We start from the raw sequence: 16,824 nt of genomic DNA, 5'->3' as shown, positions 1-16,824 counted from the left end.
GTTTGAGTGCGTAAGGAGCCTGAATCGCCAAATCCGAGGTCTTGATGGATTTTGCGGCGAAGCCTGATTTGGGCAAGTCGTGGGTAGCGGGAAACTCTCTGGCCAGAAACCACCAATGAGCCAGCCACCCCAAACTCCGCCAAATTTGTTGACTACCCGCTACATTTACCAATTCATCTCATCATTCGTATCACGACTCAAGAAGCTCTCATTGATGTCATAAACGAGGCCATGGTGGGAGGCTCGGCATTTGAGTTTGGACACCCCTTCAACCAAAGGGCCGGATCAAGGCCATCGGCCTTCTTCGTCGTGGAAATGATACTGATCGACGGGGTCTGGAGTCTCCTCAGCTCCCTACACTTAGAAACATCAGGAAATGGGAGTTCTCATCTCAGGATGCTTCACTGTCTTGGCCGGACATCCCCGATATGACAGACCCGCGAAATGAGCGGCACATCAACTCGGGAGGAACCGAAGATTGGTGAGCAACCCTTCGTGCTTCTCATGCGCTGCTTGGACTGGCTTTGCAGTTGTGAATGCGCGGCCACGAACACTGACGCCGAAATCAATAGGTGCCGTACCGCCACCAGCAGGAGTTACTCCGAACTTTGCTCATCCGGCCGACGGTCTCTGGACAGTAAACATTGCCGGCCTCATAACCTGCAATGCCATCGTTCTAGTCTTCTATATTCTACGCTGTTATTCCAAGTATACTCTTAGGGCATCCACAACCGTTGAAGATTGTAAGCCACCTTCGCGAAGAGACTAGATCCTCGTTATAAACTAACCTCGGTGGCCATAGGGACTACCTTAGTAGCATTGGTGCGGCATTCAACTGACACTCTCATGATGTCTGCTTCCAACTTCTGCTGACTTGAGCCTGAAGTTACTGGTGAACTTCTATATCGCTACGTGCTACATCAGTAAGCTGTGCCAACTTCACGCCCGTGGACTGTACCAGCAGCTGACAGGGTCTCTCTATCCAAAGTGGGATATTATGGAGAAGGGCATCACGCCTGGGAGTTGACGCGTGAAGACTACCAGGCGGTACTCAAGGTCAGTCCAAATCAGTTCATGTCCATTGGAATTACTGACCGTTTTGGACTGTAATAGTGGTTGTATGCTAGCTCTGTTCTCTGGATACCGGCTGCTTTCTTCACCAAAGCTTCCTTGTTGTTGATGACTGCACGGCTATTCTCTATCTACAGGCGTACCGCAACATGCATTCGCCTTTACTTATGGTTTCTCCTGATCGCCTATACACCCGTTCAGTTCGTCAAGATCTTTATCTGCTGGCCGATTGCCCGTTATTGGAACCCTGCCGTACCTGGCCGCTGTCTTGACCAACCAAAAGTTTTCCTCACTGATACCGCTCTCGCGTTCGTTACTGACTTCATCATACTGGTAATACCCATACCACTGACATGGAAACTAAACATGCCGCTACGGAAGAAGATGAAAGTGACTGCAATGTTGGGGGCAGGCGGAATCGCTGTGGCGGTAGCTTGCTTTCGCGAATACAAGATCTATATCTTCCAATGGTCAACCGACGTGACCAGGGACTTCGTGGTGATGAACCTCTGCGGGTGAGTGCCGGCCATCCGAGGCAATCGCACATAACTAACTCGCCTTCCTTTCATGGCAGCACCGTCGAGATAACAATAGGAATGGTATGTCTCTGTCTCCCGTCAATCAACTTGATTTTCGAGAGGGCGACTGCACGTAGGGCATCGCAGAACCGGCCTCGAACTATCTACCAGCGCTTTAGCATCCTCAGGAAAAGGAATAGCGTCGGAGTGTCGGAAAGAACCACTGTATTTCTTCAGGAAGATGAAAGCACCGCAAGCGGTGCGCCGGAAATGACAGCTGCGCCGGTACTCGATTTCGATGCCGAACTAGCCATGTTCACCGAAGAGCCACGCGCACGAGGTGTCACCGAGCCGCCGCCTAGTATCAACGGCATCAATTCCGACGATCTAGTCGGGGAGCACGCGGGGAATTGCGGACGGGTCAGATGCATGAATATCAGTTCTGCAGATGGGCGGAAAGAGGGCTGGTTGACTTCCAACACTGACAACCCTGGCGGTTCTGGTGCCAGCACAAGCCCGCCCGCATGTGCAGCGCCTCGGCGAATCGGACAGGGGAACATGGAACAATTCAGACGGGACTCCCAAAGGATCCTTGTTCCGGGCCGTATATGGGATGGCATCGGTCGTCGTGGCAGTGAAGAAACCACCTGACCATGTCGACACAACCAGGACCTCCGGGGGTTGCTTGGCCAGCGGGCATTCCACGAAGCGCTGCACCGCGCTGTTTGGTTTCGATGTATGTGTTCGCAAGTCCCTCAAGTCCCTAGACCAAGCAAGGGGTCTGACTTGAACATCAATTCTTTGTCGGACCAATCGTTGCCCCGGTATATGAAGTTGTGGCAGGTACGGGTAATAACCGATCGATGACGACCGACGCGGGAAATGCGCTAGTGCCATCGGCTTTAAGAGAGCAGCCCCCAAGACGACGGATTAGAACAAACCTCTGTTCGCCCACCAGCAGGGGCCGCGTTGCTTACTGAAACTTCAGATCTTTTATGCATGAGTATACGGCCTTGACCCCTACACCATAATGGCGGAGAATCAAGCCGACGCGAAGCGACCACGGCGAGGTGCAGGCCCCATCGCCACTATGCGCTCTCTGGCAACGCCCCCATGGCTGCAATGGGATCCCCAAGCCCACCATGACCTGACCTGGAGCCAGAATATTATATATGGATGCGTAAGTTGTCAGCAGACTTTTCTTCAACGCAGTGACTCATGATCTAACTTGTATGATTCCAGGTTGCGGCATTCAGCGTGGGAAACCTCTACTACACGCATCCCATCTTGGACGTCCTCGCAGACGAGTTTGGTGTTCCAGACGAGCGCGCCTCGCTCGTACCTACCATAATGCAAGCTCGGTATGCTGGGGGACTACTCTTCATCATCCCCCCTCGGGGACATTGTTCATCGCCGGCCCATGATCCTTGGTCTCGTTTTCGTGACCGCCCTATTCGTGAGCCCTTTTCACCACCTGTTTCGATAGTGTTTTCATATCGCTGACATAAGTTGCATGCAGTGGCTCGGCTTAACCCTGACTGGATCATTCTCCGTTTTCCTGGGGCTATCGTTCGTGGTCGGTATGCTCACGGTCACGCCGCAGCTCATGTTCCCAATTGCCGTGCAGTACGCGCCGCCGCGGCATCGCGCCACCATGACCTCTATAGTCATGTCCGGCATTGTGTTCGGGATCTTACTCGCGCGTCTGCTCTCGGGAATAATCACCCAGTATTCCTCCTGGCGCAACGTCTATTGGCTGTCCTTCGGGTTGCAGACGCTGGTTCTCGTGTTGCTCTACGTCATGATGCCCGATTACCCGGTCCTACAACCGGACGGCTCGTACCCGCACACCTTGCTCGCCATCGTAAAGATGCCGCTCCGCCACCCTGTGCTGACACAATCAAGCCTGATCGCCTTCATGACCATGGGCATGTTCACGTCCTTCTGGACGACGCTCACCTTCCAGCTTGTAGGGCCCTTCCATCTCTCGACACTGGCCGTGGCCCTGTTCGCATTGATCGGCATCGCGCCTGCGTTTCTGAACCCTCTCGTTTCGCGATATGTGACGTCGCGCATCCATCCCACGGGCACTCTACTCCTCGCCCATTTCGTCGCCACCATCCCCGCCGTCGTCGTGGGCACCTTCGTAGGCACCTTTTCCCTCGCGGGCCCCGTGGCGTGGGCCTTCTTGGGGGATTTGGGCATGACCACCGTCGTCGTGGCCAACCGCATGGCCATCGCCTCGGTCGACCCGAAGGCCCAGAATGCCGTCAACTCCGTGTATATGGTCTTCACATTTTGCGGGCAGCTGTTCGGCACCGCAGTGGGCAACCGGCTGTATGCCGAGGGCGGCTGGGTACACAGCGGCGCGCTCAGCATCGGGCTCGTGGGATTCTCGCTGGTCATCACCATCGTCCGTGGCCCGCACGAAAAGAGGTGGCTCGGCTGGCGGGGAGGCTGGAACTTGAGCAATAAGACAATGAAGGCCGCCCAAGAAGGAGAAAGGCCCCAGGAACGGCCGGGCCAAGAAGATGTGGAAGGTGGTGTAGAAGAGAAACGGATTCCTCAGCCCGAAAAGCAAGACGGGCCTGGGCAAATGAAGACCGACGGGGTCAAGAAGGAGGACGAGAAAGGCAAATCATAGATTGGCTTCGAAAAATAAAATAAGAAGGCAGTTTGACTAAAGTAGAAGAATACACGGCTGTATTGGGATCTACTAGCTACTGGTGCAACAGAGGATTTTGATAAGATTTACAACCTGGTATAGGGGCGATCCATCCTGATTGTGCGTATTGGGGACCAACAAGGCATCGCCTATGCGTCAACAGTCAAAGGACTGGCTGATTGACCCGCCTCTTCCACCCTTTGGTACCTCACACCTGCGGGCCGTTCCTGTTGTTTCGAATTCTGCACCACCTCGACAACAAAAAAAGCAGCAAGTTGTTGATTTCATCTCACCAAACAATAAGAACAGTCTCCTTGGTGGAATGATTTCTGGACAATCAGATAAGTAACATCCAGCTGCCTGCTTGTGAGTGACCTTATCAAATTCTCTCAGTACTCGTCATAGGGTAACTTCACTTTACTGCCTTTCCCAGAGGAAAGCTACAACGCATAACTGAACGCTAACATCAAGAACTCCAGTTCTGTCTAATGCCACAATGTCAATTTACTATATGTGCGCGCGTTACATGTCGCCCGACGGCGAGAAGTACGGGAACGGCTCCCCAATCATTCAAGTAATTGACCATGACATTGGGGACATGAACGGATGGCACAACGACATCCGCTACATGACGAACCGCGAGTGGTGCTACCATGCGGAGTGCGACTTGATCATCTTTGCCCTTTTCTACGGCGACGTCGTGGTCACTCCTCAGGATGAGAGCGAATACGATTATGAGGAAACCACAGACGAGGATGATGGCAGCGACACCGACATGAGCAGCGTCGAGCTGATCAAGCTGCAGAAGAAGATGCCGGAGCTCGACGAGGTGACCGACTGGCCCGAGGTCCTCGAGAAGATGGAGAGCGCCAACTGGGGCTTCGGCATGGAGGATCTCGAGAAGCATTGGAAGTACGTCATCGTCCCGCGCCTCCGCGCCATCCGCGAGGCGCACGAGAGCCAGGTGGGCGACAGCAAGATTCGCCTCTACGGGTGCTACGACTACAACGCCCTCGCGGCCCTCGCGGCCACGTGCCACAGGCGCAACGTCGACCCGGTTGACCACCCGCACGGATACGGCAGGCCCCTGCCGACGGTCCAGGAGCTGTACCTGGAGCGCGTCTGTCAGGAGTTTGGAGGGAAGAGCGCGGAGCATATCCAGGAGGAGGAGAGGGCGCTCAAGCGGGGCCGGGTGCTCAAGAGGAAGAGAGACCGTGTTGGTGAGGAGGGCCGGAAGAATCTTGATGGCGATTCGATTATGGGTCACGAATAAAGAAGAGGTAACTCGCAAGGATACGTGGTTGGGTTTTGGCAAAACCCTCGACTTGACATAAAGGGTTGTTTGCTGGATGAATTTCTGCGGCACCCGGGTTTTGGCATTTCTGGTAGTAGATGCAACGTACTTACACAGAACAGCATGTTGCATCAGAAGATAGACCGCCTAAGCTGAAGAGAACCCGAAATAGTGGTATTCCTGAGACAATATTCTATTGAGTCCATAACGCTGCGAGAAATCTTGTGAGCACACGAGGTTACTTGGGGAAGTAAGTCAGGACCTTAGTCGCTGGCACCAAAACCCCGCTGCTCTTTAGTGGACGATTTTCTCCCCGCAACCCACTGAAATGGATTTCTGGGGAACCCCATCACTTGATCTGATCCACTGACTGACTGCATTTTGCGCCTGGGGAGCATAGAACAACTTCATAAATGCACGTCTGGCGGTATGAAATCTTCTTGGGTGGGCATGCAGCCTGATGTTGCCAGAGGCCGTATTTTTCGTAGCGCAGATGCAGCCTTCCACAACTACTTGCATTAGAGCCCGACCGATCAAGTTGACAAGTACCAGCCCCTGTGTAGCAAGCTGTTTCCAACGTAGTGCCCTGGACGTACCCAAACTTGAAGTGCAGCGCGTTTCCGTGTCGCTCCAACAAGCAATACCCGACATTTCAACAAGCAGGGCATGTTTGCATTTGTAGACTGGCTGGCCCGCCTAACCTCCATCCAGCTTAACATTAACAACCTGCATCAGGGCTGGATTTGTAAGTCATCGGCACTCTCTTCACGTGCCCAACGGCACTGTTGACACTCATATTGATACATATGCATGCACGCCCATGTCAGGGGAGGCTGGCGCCTCGGAGCGGCAAGGCGCACCTATGCCCCGTTTGGCGCTGGCTTGTGGTAAGTTGCACGGATTTGACGCTGTTCCACGCTTACCTTCCAATCATGATAAATATCTACTCGATGAACACCACGGCACACTTGTATGATATATATCCATGGAATTTGGTATATATCAAAACATATAGGAACGAAGACTGCTGGCAAAGCTCTTGTCAACATTGCAGCAGAAGGCTTTTCCTCGGCGGCCTATTCGCAATTGGGGTTTGGGGTGGTCGCTGGCGGAGATAACCTCGGCCAATGCGTTATAAAGCCGAGCGCTGCGAGGAAGCGCATACTCCCAACGAAACGGTTGCCCGGAGATTTGGGTCAGCTATTAATAAGCGAGCATGGTGCTTGACCCCCCTTGCAGATGCAGGGCCCCGACTTGCTCGCAGCAGCAGTGCAGCCTGTCCGGGCTGGAGATGTCACTACCTCTGCTCTGCGACACACCATGAGAAACACCCGTTTACATTTAGTAAGCAATTTGCAGCTTGTAATACAGCAAATGGTATCAACGGTATCTTCGGTATGGCCATTGTTAAAAGGGGCAAGATGCATGGCAGGCATGGCAGGCATGGCATGGCGAGTGCTTGAAAGTAATCGACAGACCGCGCAGACCATGTTGGTTCATAACCAAGGGGTTGGGCCCGAGAGTCTATCATATGACTCGATGCAACTGTACATCGGCTCTAAGGTGAGAATAATGACATGGACAGAAACCATGTACTATCTATGACAACGAGACAAGCCAAAGAATGCACGAAAAGCCCTAAGTGTGCACCCATCATCCACTATGTTATCTCCGACTAGACTATCACTACCTCCGGTCGTTAATCCGACACACCAAAATGCCCTCGGATGAAGTCTAGGAGTTTGGGTAGCGGTCGGCACGAACGAAGCAAGCCGCCTCGCGCTTTCGCGACGATTATCCGAAAACCGACTGCTTGCTTACGCCCCGAGCCATCGCATCCTCTTTCCGATCTGCGCTTTACACAACCAACGCACCCTACCGGGACAAATAAAGACCCTCTGCGTGCCGCAATCATACTATACTTTCCGTCGCCTGGTGAGTTCAACCAACTCTTGTTAACTACCAAAGCTCTGGGCAGTCGCATCTCAGCCTGCCGCATCTCGTGGGAAAGATGTCGACTGAATCGAACGAAATGGCAGGAGGCGAGAAGAAGGCCGTCGCATCCGATGAGTCCCAGACGACACTCGAGAACGGCCAGCAGACCAATCCGGATCTCGAATCCGCACCGCCGGCCCCGGCTCAGCCTCAGGCTGGCCCACCGCCGGCGCCTAATGGCGGCATCACAGCCTGGCTCCAAGTGCTGGGCGCATTCATGATCTTCTTCAACTCATGGGGCATCTTGAACACGTTCGGTGTCTATCAGACGTACTATGAATCCGGGCAGCTGTTTACCACGTCCTCCTCTAATATCTCGTGGATCGGGTCTATCCAGGCCTACTTGGTGCTGCTGGGAGGTCTGATCGCCGGGCCATTCTACGATAAAGGCTATATCAAGACGCTGCTTACCCTCGGTGGTTTCGGGGTCGTCTTCGGCCACATGATGCTGTCTCTTGTCCATACTTACTGGCAGGCTCTTCTGGCCCAGGGGTTTGTGAGTCACGCCTTGACTGAACTCGTGGTATTGGCTCCAAGGGAGGCTTACTGATTGGCTATGATTTTATAGTGTATCGGTCTAGGTGCTGGTGCCATGTTCGTACCAGCTATTTCTGTGCTGCCTGGCTATTTCAACACGAAACTGGGCCTCGCTATGGGACTGGCAGCTTCTGGTAGTTCCTTTGGTGGTATCATATACCCCATCGCTTTCTACCGACTCGTCAACCAGATTGGCTTCGGGTGGAGTGTCCGAGTTCTGGGCTTCATCGCGCTTGCTACCATGATGATCCCTATTTTCTTCATGAAGATACGCGTCAAGCCTCCAGGGGCACGTGCCAGGTTCGACACCACCATCTTCACGGACATACCCTTTCTCATCTACATATTCGGCTCGATGCTTGGCTTTATCGGCCTATATGTCATGCTCTTCTATCTTTCGTACTTCAGCGCGCAGCAGGGCATCACCGATTCGTCGCTCTCGTTCTACTTGGTCGCCATATTGAACGCCGCCTCCATGTTCGGACGGACCCTGCCCAACGCCTTGTCGGACAAGACGGGACCCCTGAACCTCGTCATCCCGGGCGCCTTCGTCTGCGGTATCCTCAATCTCGTTATGCTCAAAGTCCACACCGTCGGCGGGGTCATCGTAGTTGCGCTTGCCTTTGGGTTCTTCTCGGGCGTCTTCATCGCGCTTCCCCCGGTGCTCTTCATTGCTCTGACCAAGGACAAGAGCAAGATCGGCAGCAGAATGGGACTGGGCTTCGCTCTTTCCGGTCTTGGTACCCTTGCTGGTGGCCCCGGCAGCGGCGGTATTCTGGGGATGGGCGACAATCCTGATTGGAGGAGCCTCTGGATCTATGGAGGTGTCTGTAGTCTGGCCGGTGGTGTCATCTTCATAGGCCTCCGGATCCAGCAGGCCGGACTGAAGCTGGCGGTGAAGGTCTAGAGTAATGGGTTCGCAGAAGAAAGCGTTTTCGGCACAGAGCTGGTTCATTGATAGAAGGGCGGCTACACCTCATATCTTGTTTTACTGGATACCCATACACGCTTTTTGTTAATACATACCTCATCACTTTATCACGTTGAATAGATCGGGCATCATGGAAAGATACGATGCTGGCATTCTTGTGGGATCTCTGGAACGCAGAGGATTGTGTGTGCCTTGTCTGCTGTTGGATTTGGCCTGGGTACGACGGATGTTTGTTGGATTCATGACAGTCGAGGAAGGGTCTTCAGTTTGTCTCGCGACTTGAGTCGTACGACCTCTTGGCAAGCTGAGAGTCTCGGCGCACAGAGTCTCGTCCAAAAGCCAGCGTTATGTTACGGATCGAGGGAAAAACTGGTCACAGAAATATAAGATGCAATTGACGTGATCAAGCACATTAGGCGGCACAGGGCTGCGGACTGGCTGCTTATTGGCCAAGGGGTGGTCCTCCCCCAAAGCTTGGCTGAGCCTGCCTGTACCTAAGAGACTGCCAACCTTGTTCAGGGGGCGATCACTTCACATCAAATACGTCTACCTAGGTACATTCATGAATCTAACGAGAAGAATGCCAAACGTCAATCCGGACAATTTGCTGGCAGTGGTACCCAGCACCACTTTCCGGATACGACAATGCACACTCTATGCATGCACTGATGCCGCGCCAAGACCTACTCCGCACGCACAAGAGAGAGATATATATATATGCGCACAGCGTCAATTGGTCTGATGTCTCTGAAGTCCAGCCATCAGCTGTCAGCATCTCTTCCTTGGCTCCTCATCTTACGGCGCACAACTCGGGCAACAAGGGCGATGGCGCAAGAGCAGCCCCACATTGCGATGCGACCAGCCCTTGCGCATGCGTGGAACGTTCCGGTGGAAAAAAGATGCATGCCAAAAGCATGCAGCAGACAGAGACAAATAAATACCAAAGGGTCCCCTAATCGCTCTTCCGTGGATGTCTCTCTGCCACAAGGAATCGTACATTGGATTGATGTGTTGACGGTGCTGGACTGGCATCAGAAGCGTAGTCAAGTCATGTTGCCCAAATCCAAAGACATCAAGCCAGACGCCGATTCGGGCCATGGGCACCACCACACGGTGGTGGACGAGGACGGCTCCTTTGCTGAGACCGGAGAGCAAAGAGTGCAGAAGATTGCCATCGCCGACTCGAGGAAGATCGGGATTACGGGTGCTGTTTTCCTCATCTTGAATAAGATGATCGGCACGGGTAGTAAGTCTTATCTGATCTCATCTGCACTTATACTGCCAAGTTCCATCCCCCGCTAACAGCATGTGATATAGTCTTCTCCACCCCGTCTAGCGTCTTTGCTGCCACCGGCTCTGTTGGTGTCGCTATCATGCTATGGGTCATAGGTATGCATATATGTGGCGCTTGGTTTCCGACCTGAAGTAACGAAATACTCGGAACCGACTAACACTGGCTTTACCGTACAGGCGGCGTCTTGACCTTCTGTGGCTTGAGCGTATTCCTCGAGTTCGGCCTCGCCATTCCGCGCTCAGGAGGAGAGAAAAACTACCTGGAGCGCGTGTACCGTCACCCGCGGTATCTAGCGACCTGTGTCCTCGCCTCGCAGATGATCCTTCTGGGCTTCTCGTCCGGCAACTCCCTGGCCTTCGGGCGCTACATCCTGCTGGCCGCCGGCCACGAGGAGGACAGCTGGATCGGCCGCGGCATCGGCGTCGCCTGCGTGACCTTCGCGACGGTGCTGCACTCCGTGCTCCCCCGCTGGGGCCTGCGCCTCGTCAACGTCCTGGGCGTCTTCAAGGTCGTCGTCCTGCTGGTCATCGTCTTCTCCGGCTTCGCAGCTCTGGCCGGACGCCGCCGCGTGCCCGACCCGCACAACTTCGACAACGCGTTCCGTCCCGAGACGGGCGACGGCTGGGGCGGCGGCGGCGCCTACACCTACTCGACCGCGCTGCTCAATGTCATCTACAGCTACAAGGGCTGGGAGAACGCGAACTACGTGATTGGCGAGCTCAAGCACCCGCGCAAGACGCTCGTCGTGGCGGCGCCCATCGCTATCGGCGGCGTGACTAACCTCTACGTCCTCGCCAATGTCGCTTACTTCGCCGCCATCTCCAAGGAGGAGATGGCTAGCTCCGAGGTCATTGTCGCCGGCATCTTCTTCCGCAACATGTTTGGCGACAGCGCTGCTGCGCGCAGTTTGCCTGTCTTCGTGGCGCTCAGCAACATGGGCAACGTTCTCGCCGTCAGCTTCGCGCACGCTCGTCTGAACCAGGAGTTTGGTAAGGAGGGTCTGTTGCCTTGGAGTCGGTTCTGGGCTTCGGTTAAGCCGTTTGGAGCTCCTGCTGCTTCTGTAAGTTTTGCCTACCTTTTTACCAACCCTGTTCAGGATCGACCAGGACGCGCAGCAGAATCCGGCTAGCTGAAAGTAGATTTTGATAACATGGATACATACTAATCTTCGTCGCCCCCTTTTCAGTTGTTCCTGCACTGGCTCGTCACCGTCATCGTCCTGGTCGCGCCCCCGCCGGGCCCGGCCTACAACTTCATCGTCCAGCTGTACACGTACCCGGGCGCGTGGATCAACGCATTCGTGGCCGGGGGGCTCATCTACCTGCACTACAAGAAGTCGGAGCAGTGGACGTCGCCGTGGCACACATACCTGCCCATCGCGGTGCTGTTCCTGCTGTCCAACGTCTTCCTCGCGCTCGTGCCCTTCATCCCGCCCGAGGGCGACTGGGACGCCGACGGGTACCCGTACTACGTCTTTCCCGTCGTGGGCGTCGGCGTGCTGCTGCTCGGTGGCGTCTACTGGGTCTGCTGGACCAAGATTTGGCCTGCGGTTGGCGGGTACAAGGTCGTGGCGGAGAGGATTGAGGATGAGGAGGGGAATGAGGTGGTGAGGTATCGGAAGGTGCATACGCGATAGAGAGGTTTGCTTGCCATGTTGGTTTGGCTGTAGAAGATTTATTAATTTCAGTGATCTAGGCGAGTTTCGAAATAATTATACGATACCGTTACATCGCACAGCTGGTGACTTGACATATTATTACAAGTGACACACTTGAATTCTCCAGACTCTAAACAAAACTGTCTGTTCTTGTGCGTAGGTTGCTTGGCTGTGTGTCTCTTACGGTGCTTGGTCATGGTATTCAGATTCGAAGGTGTCAGGCGTGCGCTTCGGTTCAAATCTTCTAGGCCCCCTTTGACATGTTGCAGCGGTATACATGAGGAGCCAATAGATATCCTGGCCAATGACTCTTTTGGGTAGAGTGTCCATCGTTTGGCTCTGGTATACCCAACCTTCCTAGAGTAAACGGTCACAAAGTGTTGTTACGGCGTATTATCTTCTAACACGCACACAGGCATTTCACCAATACCATTCTTATTATCCTAGAAATGCTTTGCACAACGTACTTTCATATGCCCAGGTTTGATCCTATCTTCCTTCTCAGCCTTGGAATAGGGCGCAGTGGCTATTTTTGTTGTAGTTGTTGTACGGGATCGAGTACCAATGAAACGGTACTTGCATGATATGGCTATCTCTATGGCCTTCGAGGACTTGGTTCATCCCCTTAATAGTGTATGGCTTATCTATACTATACATGGAGTTGTTTATTGTCTACTAGGGCCCATTCTGTCCATTCTATTAAAGACGCATCTATTGATAGGCCATATCACTATAAGCGTTAGCTGTCTATAGAGCAACTATATACAGTAACCAGGCGCTTTTCATTCGCGCCCGTGCCAAGATAGGGGGGCTATCTATATTGGCAATGCCATGTACATCCAAATGGCAGCAGGGCATGTGGCTTGTCACCTGATGTCTTGAAGATATATAGGTGTGTACAAACGAGAAGTCCGACACCCACGAGCAGGATGGACGTGCATAAGTAACGGAATACTTAATGTACGGAATCGCCCAATGAGAATCGATCCCTGGAAACTGCCCACAAATGAGGTAACCATTTTGGAAGGCTCGGCGCATCCTGGTCTGGTGTGCGTCGGCGTAGAGGAGCTCAATGCTGTATTCAATGTACCAGGAGGGTCCACGTCTGCTGGATTCCACAGCGCATTTAATGCTGCTGCCCATTCCCATTCTGGAAAGCTGCAGCAACGACCTGAACTTTAACAGCAGCCGCAGCCTACCGTCGTTGATTCGACACAGACAGGCACCAACCAGCACATGGATTCACACGCACGCACCACAATCGAACACATCAGCAGCATCCCCGCCCGTTTGTCGACCTGAGCGAGCTACTACTTGCTTCACCGGTCGACCACGAGCTGGAACAATTATGCTTTTATCGGTGAACAAAGGCAGAACCCAACCTTCCGTCCTATTGATATATACAGGTACCTAGGCATACTGGGCTGTGCCCCCATCTCAGCTCGTCATGGCGTCTGCGTTCGACCTCAATGGTGCCGCATCCGATTTCTCCATTCGCCTAATCAGAGAAAAGGTAACTGCGCTTGCTGATGAGGTAAACCAAGAGCTAGATGGGGATCTCAATCAGCTTCGTGCCCTGCTGGACCACGTCGACCAGAAGCGCACCAAGTTCCAAGAGAACAAGAGCAACCTGCTCGAAGGTCTGCGCGCCACTCTGACCTCCCTGCAGGTCGATGCGGCCGTCGTCAATACCACACTTTCCGACATTGCTGCCACCTCGTCACCCCCTCTCCTTTCTCTCATCCCTACCGTCTCCACTTTGCACTTGGAATCCCGCCCACTCACCCCGGCCGCCTCTCCGCCTGAGTCTGGGCCTGCCGAGACTGCTAAGCCTCCACAGCCGGACTCGGCGGGCAGTGATGCTGTCTCTAACCGCGGTAATGGCGCCAAGGTCACGCCAGGGGTTGTCTCGAAGAGCGATACGCAGTCCGGAACGCAGGCAGCTGACAAGCGCGAGGATCCTGAAGCCGCCAGAGTGAAAGCAAGCCCCAGCTCTCGGGCTCTTGTAGTCCGTCGAGAGAAACGCCCACACGAACCGTCAGAGGACCCTGAGCACGAGACCAAGAAAGCCAAGACTTCCTCGGACCATGTAAGTAAACGCCTCGTTCAACGGCATTCCCATCCGAGACGATGCTCACCTTTATGTAAAGGAGCCCGCACCCACTGCGAACTCAGAGATACCCCGTAGACTGCGGATGCAGGACTTAGACGCCATAGAATGCGTCTTCCGTCACGCAGGTCGGGACGGCTTCTTTGTTATTCGCTGCCTGGAGCCGGAGTGCAGTCTTCGGATTTCAGATACGGCGCCCTTCAAGTACAAGAGAGCCTTCAACCACTTCAACTCAAAGCACCTGAAACAGCCGCAGTCCGAGGAGCACATCTTCGAGGAATTTGCCTACCAAGGTACGAACTTGCTTTCGTAAATACCACACCATACTACCATACTAATGCCCTAACCAGTCGAGGATGCTACGGAGGAGGCAATTGCCGCCAGATCTAATGGCACCGAAATTCCAGAGTGTACGTCCACTTGGCCCCATTGGTTTGAGGCCCTTCAGCTGACATGATCAACAGGCACTCCCAAGGACAGGCTGCCCGACGCCAGATCTACGCCACCCCGGCCAGGCTCACCCCGTCGGGTCTCCAAGACGGTCACGTTCGACTTGGAACGAAGTCCATCTCTTGGTCACCATGGCTGGGATTCCGACAATGGCTCTGGTCCCAGCGACATCACTGAAGGAGAACTGGAGGGAAGCGCTTCCGAGCCGGGAAAGCCCCGACACAACCTACGTCGACTTCCACGTCTTTCTTATAATCAAATGGCACAGGGCCGTGATCCTACGCCGACTGATTTTCAGGATCAGGTATGTTTACTCGAAAATGCGTATCGATGCCAGAGAGTTGCTAATCGTGTGCACTAGGCCGAAGGAGACAGAGCCGATACCAGCAGCGTGAAGCGATCCGGAACCCCGAGTGTTTTAAACACAAACGTACGCGTCTCCAGGTCGGCGAAGAAGCTCTTGAGTCTTGTCGACAAGCCAAGACGATCCTCGGAGCAGCCTCACAAGTGAGCGTTATTCCCCAATAAGCAAACCTGCTCTAACGTGTGAGTTTCTTAGGCCTTTCGGACATACTGGGGAATGGGCTAGACGCTCCGCCCCCAGCTGAGGAGGGTCCCAGCCGAAACAGCATGATAAGTACGTTTTGTGTTGTGCAGATGTGTAGGCGGGGTTTTGTACGAAGTGGGAGGTGTATAGAAAGGGGAAGCAAAACATATTTGGCCTTGTGTATAGGGCTTGAAGCGATGACCTGAGATGGACATGTAGGTATTCACCGAAGGAAAATGTCGATGGTATCCTAGATCACTGCCGAAAATGCGAACTCTGCGATTCTATTAAGTCTTCGGTCATAATCTTCCCCTTCTGTACGACTTCGGGTGCTTATACGATTGGCTATTGAGATACCCTACTGGGAGCCTATGGATGTTGAGTCGCCCCTTTTTCTTCTTCGGACCAAGCTGTGGACCTGGATGGGGCCTGGGAAAGAATGGGGTTGGCCCGCTAATAGATCAATATATAGGACATTGCCCCTCTTCCCCTCATATGCCCCTCCCGTGCCACGACGGCTCCGGAGTTCACGTGCATGTCGACTGGCAAGAGCTTAAAAGCGTCCAGTTCCTCTTTCTCAGTCTGTTCGAAGACGACACAGCAACACACTTTCTGTAGTGCATCTCCAAGACCTCGCAGTATCCTCGCTTCTTCGACTTATATGATGTCGCCCCGTCCGTATGATGGAAAGCTGGGGATCGTGACCGGCGGCTCTAGAGGTGAGTCCTTTCACGAGTTTACCGGGAGAAACCGCCTGGCCTACTTATACTAGCACCAATCCGCCCAAACCTCAATACACACACTAACACACTCACAGGAATCGGAGCCGCCGTCGCCAAGCGCCTGGCCGCCAAGGGTTGCAACCTCCTGCTCGTCTTCACCTCGGACTCGTCCAAGGACCTCGTCCAGGCGCTGTGCGCCGACCTCTACGAGCAGCACCGGGTGAGCTGCGCGCAGGTGCAGGCGGACCTGTCGCAGGCCGGCGCGGCGTGCGAGAAGATAGTCGCGGCCGCTCGGGGCTTCCACGCCTCGCTGCGGAGGGACGGGGAGCTGCAGGTCGACATCCTGGTCAACAACGCGGGCGTCTCGTCGAACCAGTTCCTCAACGACGCGGACAAGGGCGCCATCGCCGAGGCCGAGTTCGCGCGCGTGTACAACGTCAACGTGCTCGCGCCGCTGCTGCTGACGCAGGCCCTGGCGCCGTACTTCCCGCGGCCGGCGTCTCCCGCGTCGGGCTCGTTCGTCCAGACCAGGGGCCGCGTCGTCAACGTCTCGAGCGTGTCGAGCTCCATCGGCTACGAGGGCCAGAGCGTCTACGCCGGCACCAAGGCCGCGCTCGAGGCCATGACGCGCTGCTGGAGCCGCGAGCTGGCGGGGCGGGCGACGGTGAATGCGGTCAATCCGGGCCCGGCTTGGGGGACATGTACGCCGAGGCCGGGGAGAAGTTCTGGCGGATCAACCAGGCGTACTGCGACGCGGCGCCGCTGCAGGCCTACGCGGGCGGGAGCGCGGAAACGGCGGCGGAGGTGAAGGAGCTGATGGGTGACGGTACCCAGGACAAGGACGCCGAGCTGCAGCGGTTCGACAGCCTCGTCCGGGACAAGATGGGCGGGAGACGGCCGGGGTTCACAAGCGAGATCGCGGGGACGATCGATATGCTGTGCTCGGAGGAGGCGGGCTGGACGACGGGGAGCGTGGTGTGCGCGAACGGCGGTATGAAGATGTCGATTGCATAGGCCCGTGGGTTTCGACTCA

The 16,824-nt window shown here is 54.6% G+C and overlaps 7 protein-coding genes across 7 annotated transcripts; all 7 read left to right on the top strand.

The window, feature by feature from the left end:
* Positions 1-444: 444 nt before the first annotated feature.
* Positions 445-2,061, top strand: PG986_012790 (uncharacterized protein; the record flags this gene model as incomplete). The annotated part of the gene is made up of 6 exons (XM_066849012.1): positions 445-481; positions 531-743; positions 929-1,056; positions 1,114-1,586; positions 1,646-2,009; positions 2,038-2,061. The coding sequence occupies 6 exons, from the start codon at positions 445-447 to the stop codon at positions 2,059-2,061; spliced, it is 1,239 nt and encodes a 412-aa protein (XP_066695708.1).
* Positions 2,062-2,619: 558 nt separating this feature from the next.
* On the top strand, positions 2,620-4,233 carry PG986_012789 (MFS general substrate transporter; the record flags this gene model as incomplete). Its single annotated transcript, XM_066849011.1, has 3 exons — positions 2,620-2,769; positions 2,832-2,927; positions 3,109-4,233. 3 exons carry the CDS (start codon positions 2,620-2,622, stop codon positions 4,231-4,233), a joined length of 1,371 nt encoding a protein of 456 aa, XP_066695707.1.
* A 517-nt stretch (positions 4,234-4,750) lies between these two features.
* PG986_012788 (uncharacterized protein) lies at positions 4,751-5,527 on the top strand (the record flags this gene model as incomplete). The annotated part of the gene is made up of 1 exon (XM_066849010.1): positions 4,751-5,527. One exon carries the CDS (start codon positions 4,751-4,753, stop codon positions 5,525-5,527), a length of 777 nt encoding a protein of 258 aa, XP_066695706.1.
* A 2,032-nt stretch (positions 5,528-7,559) lies between these two features.
* Positions 7,560-8,987, top strand: PG986_012787 (uncharacterized protein; the record flags this gene model as incomplete). Its single annotated transcript, XM_066849009.1, has 2 exons — positions 7,560-8,066; positions 8,112-8,987. The coding sequence occupies 2 exons, from the start codon at positions 7,560-7,562 to the stop codon at positions 8,985-8,987; spliced, it is 1,383 nt and encodes a 460-aa protein (XP_066695705.1).
* Positions 8,988-10,061: 1,074 nt separating this feature from the next.
* Positions 10,062-11,941, top strand: PG986_012786 (amino acid transporter; the record flags this gene model as incomplete). The annotated part of the gene is made up of 4 exons (XM_066849008.1): positions 10,062-10,257; positions 10,329-10,400; positions 10,482-11,365; positions 11,492-11,941. 4 exons carry the CDS (start codon positions 10,062-10,064, stop codon positions 11,939-11,941), a joined length of 1,602 nt encoding a protein of 533 aa, XP_066695704.1.
* A 1,468-nt stretch (positions 11,942-13,409) lies between these two features.
* PG986_012785 (uncharacterized protein) lies at positions 13,410-15,033 on the top strand (the record flags this gene model as incomplete). Its single annotated transcript, XM_066849007.1, has 5 exons — positions 13,410-14,051; positions 14,164-14,365; positions 14,423-14,482; positions 14,537-14,826; positions 14,884-15,033. 5 exons carry the CDS (start codon positions 13,410-13,412, stop codon positions 15,031-15,033), a joined length of 1,344 nt encoding a protein of 447 aa, XP_066695703.1.
* A 700-nt stretch (positions 15,034-15,733) lies between these two features.
* Positions 15,734-16,805, top strand: PG986_012784 (3-oxoacyl- reductase; the record flags this gene model as incomplete). Its single annotated transcript, XM_066849006.1, has 3 exons — positions 15,734-15,788; positions 15,887-16,455; positions 16,503-16,805. The coding sequence occupies 3 exons, from the start codon at positions 15,734-15,736 to the stop codon at positions 16,803-16,805; spliced, it is 927 nt and encodes a 308-aa protein (XP_066695702.1).
* Positions 16,806-16,824: the final 19 nt, after the last annotated feature.

This window comes from Apiospora aurea (genome assembly GCF_038362705.1).
Source record: "Apiospora aurea strain CBS 24483 chromosome Unknown utg000008l_segment0_segment0, whole genome shotgun sequence".
In the NCBI taxonomy this organism is placed as follows: Eukaryota; Fungi; Ascomycota; class Sordariomycetes; order Amphisphaeriales; family Apiosporaceae; genus Apiospora; species Apiospora aurea.
The sequence above is the reverse complement of the archived record's forward strand: the minus strand, read 5'-3'. Positions and strand labels throughout refer to the sequence as shown.